Here is a 9,002-nt window from a genome sequence, read left to right as displayed (position 1 = left end):
GTCCTTGTGTGTGTCGAATAAAAGCAAAAAAGCTTCCATAATTATGTTTACGTCCAGTGGCGAAAATCCCAGGGTTGTAGTGATCAGTAATTATAAATACTTTTTCCAGCATGTCTGCTGCCTCAGCTGGGACTATTGTGTGGAGTGAAGTGCAGAGTTTGTGCAGCTTAATTATGACATTTCTACACGACTCTAAACGTACCAGCCTGCTTTGGTTCTGCAAAAACACTTCCAGTGCATAATCACACTCAAGTCTGACTTTAAAGAGCTCATTACAGTTAGTTTTTTTAAAGAGTGGCTTATTAAACACAGTTACCTAATAGGCATCTTTGGTGGTGCAAATTGGTAAAAATGGTAATGAGGCTGATTAGGCCACGTTTCAATTACGACAGCTTTCACTTCCATCCCCTCAACCCACCCCCCAACACACACTCCCCTCCCCCCAAGTGAATAAGAGAGGAAGGAAAGTCCAGATATATGCTTGGGAATCCTCCTGGAAGGCATTTTTACTCTGTCTCCGTTTCTCACTCTCTCTCTCTCTCACACACACACACACACACACTCTCGCACAAACACAGAAAAAGGAAAAGAAAACCACTCTGCCACCTCTGTGCTTCCTTTCAGCAGCACAGTAATGAATAGAGAATTGTGCAAGCGGCGGTCCAATTTACGCGCTGGGAAATTGGATGGACAGAGTGGAGGCCCACTCTTGTTTGCTTAAAAATGGCCTCGGCTACCAGATTAATAGTTCCCCCAAAAAAGGTCAGCGTCTCCGTTTCATCGACGATGATCACTGAACCAGAAATTAAACACCGTGGCATCACATGCCAAACGCGTTTCAGCTCCACCTGGTCCTCTTTTGGCTCTGCGATTACAAGAAAACATTTAACAAATATTAGCAGTGACAATTCTGTTTCCATTCTGTGTGCCTAAAATATCACTATAGTGACTATAATTGCGTCCAGAATTGACTCAAAATGTTATTATTTTCTTCTTAGGTTGACTAAAAAGGATTGCACAGATCTATGAAAGGACAAACAAGGTATAGTCTGACAAAGGCCTTAATTGTTGATGGCTGATGAGTGGAATTTGAGCTCGAGCCCCAGGCAATCTGAAAACATTCCACTAATAGAGTGCTCTGTAATTGTACCATTTCACAGAAAGACACCTACGGATGCTTTATTTCAATTTCAATGCAAGTGGAATAAAGGCTGTTTTATCTTTAAACCAAGTACAGGATCATTATGCTAATGTTCTCTCTCTCGCGCTCTCTCTCTGTGTGTGTGTGTGTGTATACGTGTATTTGTTACCTCTTTAAGACTTTCTCTGGCATAAACACTGACCACTGCTTTAATCATATTAGCAAAAAACCCTGTTTTCTCTTCTGTGCAAGTGCAGAAAAGTGCACGTCTTTCTCAGCCTGTGTTAAATAGCATGCTGCACATAGATAATTGTCAGAAAAATCTCAAGCACACTTTGCAAGTAGCGCTTCTTTGATTGTCCAAAGTGGCAGAGGGGGATTAGCAGTAATGGAAGAATCTCACTCGTTGAGTTGTGTGCAATTTTGTAATTGACAAATTGCACTGTGAGCGTTCACGAAAAAAAAAAAAAAAAACATTTTCCTGATCCTTGGCCTGGAGTGTCTGTAAATGCTTAAGATTTTTTTTAACAGACATTGCACCGATAGTTGCTGTTGTTTTGGAAATAATGTCACGTTTAAAGGTCTTTAAATGGGTGTTTAGTTTAAGGGGAAAATAACAAGGGCGAGTTTTGGAATTCTTTTTTTATTCAGATTAAAGATAGGAATAAAATACGCTATTTTGTGTCATTGTAGTAGGATTATGAATTTGTTTTCATACTTACAGTAATTCTGCCATGATGATGAATGAATGATTATTATTAGTCTGTTCTGGCTTTTTGCCACATGCTTATTTCCCCCCCCCCCCCCCTTAATCATTCACTCAGATAGTTGACAACCGCATGAGCCATAGCGTAGATCTCTTTGACAAAAACCTTGTAAAGTAACACAATTAGTGCAGCATCATCCTGCTAATTAGCTGCTAGTGTCTTGTGTGGTGGGTGGGCAAGTTGGCAGGGAGATTTTTTTTTTTTCTTTTTTTAACTTAAATGCTGTGAAATGGACAGAAACTACTAAAGTATATAGTATAGCAGCGCATCATCTGCCCATTAAAGGCAAGGACCACTGTAACAGCCACATATTCCTCAACCATCCATTTTCCCTCACATCAGATGTTAGGCTCTAGATCTCTGATTGTTTTGCTCAATAATCTCTTTAAAAATACACTGATAATTCCAAACAGAGTAAAACATGACAATTTACCTAAATTATTATGTCATTTAAACCTTCACAAAGAGGCTGCAGAGAAAAAGACAAATGAAGCAAGTGGTCTCTCTCCTCCCGTACTGTGTGCAGGAGGAAGCAGCAGACAGACTGGATGTGGATGTAATTCATGCTGGGTTGAGGGGTTTGTGTGATGAAAGCAACGAAGCACTGCCAAGGAAGATTGCTTTGCTGCTCTCGTCCAAGCAGATTTGAAACTGTCTCAGAATGCCTCAGATGAGAGTTGGATTATAGACTGACCTGCAATGTCTGTGTCACTCTGCTGTGTGTTGGGTGGATCATACCAAGCTAAGCAGGTGTCGGGGGCCGACATCCTCGTACGGAGCGTAATGCGTGTGTTCAGTCAGTACTGTCTGATTGTCATGTGGCATATATTTGACATTGTGATGCCAGAAAAATAGGAAACAAAAACGTTCACACCCTGATACGGAATATTCCATTATCTGTTCTGCATTTTTGTATAATTTCTTTTTCCAGCATTTTCTATTATCATAAAGAAAATTTTTAAGTAATTTTATTCAGTGATTATGAATCATGATGTGATGCTTGTTTTGACATGTTTCTCCCTTATGTGGAATATCTAGGTCTAAAGATGCAGTGGACCCCAGAGCACACACAATGGGCTGAGCAACACTTTGACATCTCATCCACTACCCGCTCACCAGCACACAAAGTAGAGGCCTACCGGGGGCACTTGCAGAGAACGTACCAGTATGCGTGGGCAAACGATGACATCTCAGCACTGACTGCCTCCAATCTGCTGAAGAAATATGCAGAGAAGTACTCTGGAATCCTGGAGGGCCCGAACGAACGAGCCCTGCTGTGTTCCTACTCTGATGGCACCACTGGACTCATGAATGGACGAAAGTCAGAGAATGACTCATGGCAAGAGGGGATTTACCCAATGAACTGTGCTCCAGATGTTATATCTGTGAGCAAAGCTGGAATGACAGCTGCCCTACCCCCTGCAGATGTGTCGGCGAGCATAGGCGGCTCCCCGGGGGTGGCCAGCAGCTTGTCTGAGCCTAGCTATTCCAGCAGTAACTGTGGGAGCCACACAGCCACTACTCTCCACTCGGGCCTCCCCTCTCAGGAATATACTGCCAGTTACAACAGCTCCTACCTACATTCTAGCTACAGTGGGCAGAATACCCCAGCCCTTCCCTCCCCACATCCATCTCCTTTGCACAGTGCTGGGCTCTTACAACCGCCGCCCCCACCTCCTCCCCCTTCCTTAGTGCCGAGCTACAATGCTGGGTCTCCAAACCTTCCAAATTACAATTATCCTCCAACAGGGTATCCTTCCCAGACTACAGTTGGCCCTGGTTATAGCCCTGGGGGAGCACCCCCTCCTTCTGCTTATCTGCCGTCCGGTATTGCAGCTCCGACACCAATCCCTCCCTCCACACTGCCTGGCTACCCCTACCAGTCCCATAATCATACACCAATTGCACCAACACCTTTGAATGGCAGCACATCCAACTCATTAAAACGAAAAGCTTTCTACATGAGTGGACATGGAGATATGGACTCGAGCTATGGTAATTTCAATTACAACCAACAGCGCTCTTCACAGAGCCCGATGTACAGAATAACAGATAGCAATGTCTCAGACTCGAACAGAGGCAATGGCTTTGAGAGAAGCGCAGAGGCGTCATCTTTAGCATTTAAGCCAACAAAGCAGCCAATGTCCGCTGATCAACAGAGAAAATTTAACATGCACTCTGGCAGAGCACTAACTCCTCCATCCTATGGATCAACCAAAAGCTCTGTGGGGGATCTCAGAGCTGGAGAGCCCTACAGCAAGTTTGGTTCTCCCATCATGAGCGAGCAAACTGAAGAGCACAGACAGCACCACCCTCACTCACTAACAGGGCCCGACATTGGTACGGCTACCTCGTCCATCCATGCTGCGGAGGAGCAACTGAAGAACAGTGACTCCAACCTGGTGGAAATGGTAACCGCAGAAATCCTTCAGCAGGGCCCTCCTGTGGACTGGAGTGACATTGCAGGTCTTGAAATGGTGAAAGCAGCAATTAAAGAGGAGATACTATGGCCAATTTTAAGGCCAGACATGTTCAGTGGACTTGCCACATTACCTCGAAGCCTCCTTTTGTTTGGACCTCAGGGAACCGGTAGAGCGCTGCTGGCCCGATGCATGGCCAGCCAACTGGGGGCTGCGTTCTTGCGAGTCAGTGGCTCAAGTCTGGTGACAAAATGGCTGGGGGAAGGGGACAAGATCATCCAGGCTTCGTTCTTGGTGGCCCGGTGCCGCCAGCCAGCAGTGGTGTTCATCAGTGAAGTGGACCTGTTGCTGTCAGCCCAGCTCAGCGAGGAGAGCCCAGTGAATCGCCTCAAGGCTGAGCTCCTTATGCAGGTTGACAGCATTCTGACCTCTGCTGAGGACCATGTCATCGTAGTGTGCTCCACCAGTAAGCCTGAAGAGATCTCAGAGTCCCTTCGGAGGTACTTCACCAAGCGACTGCTAGTCCCCTTGCCCGATGGGACAGCACGACACCAGATAATCAGCCAGCTGCTCTCACAGAACAACTACTGTCTAAGTGACAAAGAAATGTCACTACTGGTTCAGAGGACAGAGGGTTTTTCAGGGCTGGATGTGGCCCAGCTGTGTCAAGAGGCTTTAGTAAGTCCTCTCCACGGCATTACTGGTACCGACCTGTCGAGTATCCATCCTAGTCAGATGAGACTGGTCTCTTACCAAGACTTTGATAATGTATTCTGCAAATTCCAGCCAAGCATATCACAAAAAGAACTCGACATGTACACTGAATGGAATAAAATGTTTGGTTGTAGTCAATGAAAGAGAACCATCAACACACACTTAATTTCAACCCAGTAATCAAACACAAACATGTATTTGGCCTTCACAACAAACAATGGTGACATTATCTATACAGCAAAGGGATTGTTTTTGAACGAGAGAAGATGGAGATCACACATGTGCAACAATTAACTGAATGCTTTATAAGGCTGAAGCCAACTGCTCACTAAAACTCAAGTTGTACAAGATGACCCCAGTTTTTTATATATATATGTACTATTCTGCTGATCTTGAGATTTAGTTGCTAACAAGTGCCTGAGATGGTGCTGTTTTTTTTGTTTTTTTTAATTCTTTACTTTTTGTTATTGTTTTTGTTGCCTCTCAATCGTCATTGGTAATACACGCTAATATAAAAGCTTTAAAATGAGACAAAAAATTGCTTTTTCTTGCCCATTTGAATAGTGTTCAACAGTTGTGTCCCTTTTTTGATTTACTTACAGTAACATTTGACATTTATTTTTGTTTTTCAAAAAGACTTTTACGTGATTTTGCTCTACTTAACTAGCCTCATCCTCTGTAAGTAAAAAAAATACAAAAAAAAGCTAATATTTTACAATGTTACTTCAATTTAAACAATAAATTACTATGTAATTGCCCGTTAAAACATTGTTACAGTAGTAATTCATAGTGTTTCACGTAAATGTTACCTTCTGACATTTTTTTTTTTCTTTCATTGTTGTGTATTTGCAAACTCAGGAAAGTGACAATGACATGTATGGTACCTCATATGCATGTGTCCAAGCACTTCAAACAACAAGAGCATTTGGCTTGCATTCAAAAGGTTTATTAGAAAAACACAAAATTATTATTTGGTGAAGGAGGGGGGGGGGGGGTCTACATTTGGATATGTTCAAAATATAAAACTGTATAATGTGTAGAGATTTGCCTTTGAAATGAGTTGAACCATGATGCATCTTGAATTGTAAAGGCCATTTACTTTGGATCATTGTTTGATTTTCCAGTGGGTAAAACATTCACAATGAAAATGATCCTTCACTTCATCGTTTGCAGAACCAACTGTTCCGTTCATATTGTGGTGATGCAGAGCAGAGACGATTTTTGAAAAAGCGCAGACAAACATCTTGGGTTGAAGGAAGACTGAAACTGAGCCCTGAGCTATTTCATTCCATCCTGCTGCTGTTTTATCATTAATGAAACCTAAGGATTATGTACAGCCTAAGTTCCATTCTACCTCAGTTTGTTAGTCATCTCCGAAAGACACATTCACAAAGACGGCACAATGTCAGCACCTGTCCTGCTTATTTGAAGCCTTTGAAAGAGCAGCAAACACTATGACAAAATCTATGAGCTTTACATTTTTGATTATGCCCAAATTAATCACGTTTCTCAACCCAATGCACTTAAAGGGAAATGCCACTGAATATCAGGTTTGGTATAGACTATGTATTTGCTTAGCCAACATTCATCGATGAATCACAACGTTGCCATAGCACCCACCCCCACCCTACTCTACCCCCGAATCTGATGTCAAATAGAAGACCCTAAAAATGTGAGAGCATTCACAATCTGATATGTACATAAATCCTGGCTTTAAACCATTTCTGTTATTTTTAATTTAATGTACAGAGAATAATCGTTTCGACCTTGAGAGTCCAGAACAGCAACATTCATAAATTGAGTGGCATTTCTTTTTAAGAATGTGTCTCGACGGCTTGTCTCGCAAGGTCTATACATGAAAATGCAACCGTTTTCTTTCTTTTTCTTTTTTTTCTATTTTCTCATCTTCACATCCTAACTGTTCCAGTGTTGTCAATCACGACGTGCTGCCACTAATCAGTACATTTTCATGCATCATCCTGGTCAATGAAAGAGCAGGTTTTGACAGCTGAATTGGCAAGTTAAGGTATTGAATGTATTATTTCCTCTGAGCAGTAAGGAAAAGCAAAGCACTCTTGCACAATGAAAACTGCCACTGAAGTAAACGGTACTGTATGTGTATAATACTGCAGAGGCACTAAAGGACCTTTCTTTTCAAAGACGGTCCCTTCATGATTGCTTTCTATTGCACATGTTTTACCTGTTTAGTATTTTATTAGATCGTGTGGATATTGATTGATTGATTGATTGAACGCCCTCCTGGTTTGGTATCATTAAATTCCCCCCAGACCAAAATGTGGATGTAAATGGAGCATCCAAGACAACAGCAGAGAAACGGTCACTTACGTCATTTAGTGAAATAGTAACACGACCCAACACAATTTAACTGCGGTAGGATCGCTTCATTTGTCAGATTGCAGACGTTCACAAGGGAAATAACTGTACAGTACACGTAACTGAATAGACAACAGTGTAGAATAGGAATTCCCATATCGGATTACTTTTGTGTCACAGCGAAATCACCTCGTTTAGCATACTGTACACCAAACGCTGTCGAGTCAGCAACCAAATTAGGAATTAGGCCAGTATTCAAATGAATTCACAGGATGTTTTTGCCTGAACAATAAAGGTTAGCTTCAAAAACAAAAACCATAAGTTACTGCACTTTCAGGAGTTAATTAGTTGAATTTTATCCGGAAGCCAAAGCAAAACATCTTTCTTTTAAATATGGTGAAAACTGGATATTTTCAATTGGACATTTTATAGCACTATTATACTACTATAGGCCTATGTATGTAAGTTTGGTGACATTTAGAGTTGGTGACATTCAGATGTATTGTCACACTGGATTATATTGCATTTATTTCCACAATTGCTAATTAAATTTGGTTAATTTCAATATATTTGACAAAAAAAAACATTTGCCCTAAGTGCCATTAACAAGCAGAATTTGTAAGTGTAAGAGGTTGACTGGTCGTGATCTTGCAGAAAGAATCGTGTGTCATCCATTTGACAACAATAGTCATCTCATCACACATATACAGTTTTTATACACACTAAGAAATCAAAGTATGAGACTGTGCCGAAAAAGAGACAAATGCTTTGTCGCTCCAGTGGTACCCTATCAGTGTACATCACTGTACCTTTAAAATATGTACTCTTTTGTATCTGCTTGTTTGTACCGCTAAAGCATGGGTTCTCAAAGTGCGGCCCGGGGGCCAATGGCGGCCCGCAGAAACATTTCTGGCGGCCCACAATGAATTACAGTTGATAGTTTTAATCCAGGAGCTACAAAGCTTGTCAAATGTTTATTGGACATTACCGGATACAGACCAATAAGTGTAAACTGTAGAACTGCAATCTGGTTATAAAATTATTACAAATGGGATTTCTTTCTGTTTTTTTTCCTTTGGCGGCCCTCAGTCCAATGTTGGGTTGCTAAAACTTTGAGAACCCCTGCTCTAAAGAAACATTTCTGCAGCCCTAGTGACAAAAATGTACCTTTATGTCCTGGTGCAAAAATGTACTGATTGGTACACAGTGAGAAAGGTGCAGTGCTTGTACCCTGATATGTTACCACTGGAGCGACAAGGCATTTGTACCTTTTTAGGTACAGTCTCGTACTTTGATTTCTTAGTGTGTATAAAAACAACCGTCTCCCACAACATGAACTAAAGCACAGTGCAACAGATGACGCATGGGTAAAAATATCCTGACGGTGGAAAAAAAAAAAAAAACTTGGAATATGAGTGTATATTTCACATTCTCTAGACGATACCATTAAAATAGTATTATTGAAGTCCCAAACAACATTTGAGCAGAACCTGTGATAAGCACATCGAGTCTGACAGCGATGCTGACTCAGTCACTTGAATTGCTTTCTTCAAATGCTGTCCATGTTTCTCTGGTTCCTTTTTTGTTTTTGTTTGTTTTTTTGAAAACTGCTTTAAGTGCTTTTTG

At 41.6% G+C, this 9,002-nt stretch overlaps 1 protein-coding gene across 1 annotated transcript; it reads left to right on the top strand.

Annotated features, from left to right (window-relative positions):
- Window positions 1–2,954: 2,954 nt before the first annotated feature.
- On the top strand, window positions 2,955–5,183 carry fign (fidgetin; the record flags this gene model as incomplete). The annotated part of the gene is made up of 1 exon (XM_083908327.1): window positions 2,955–5,183. The coding sequence occupies one exon, from the start codon at window positions 2,955–2,957 to the stop codon at window positions 5,181–5,183; it is 2,229 nt and encodes a 742-aa protein (XP_083764453.1).
- Window positions 5,184–9,002: the final 3,819 nt, after the last annotated feature.

This window comes from Microchirus variegatus (genome assembly GCF_963457635.1).
Source record: "Microchirus variegatus genome assembly, chromosome: 22".
In the NCBI taxonomy this organism is placed as follows: domain Eukaryota; kingdom Metazoa; phylum Chordata; class Actinopteri; order Pleuronectiformes; family Soleidae; genus Microchirus; species Microchirus variegatus.
Note: the sequence above shows the minus strand (reverse complement) of the source record. Positions and strands in the feature narration are given on the sequence as shown.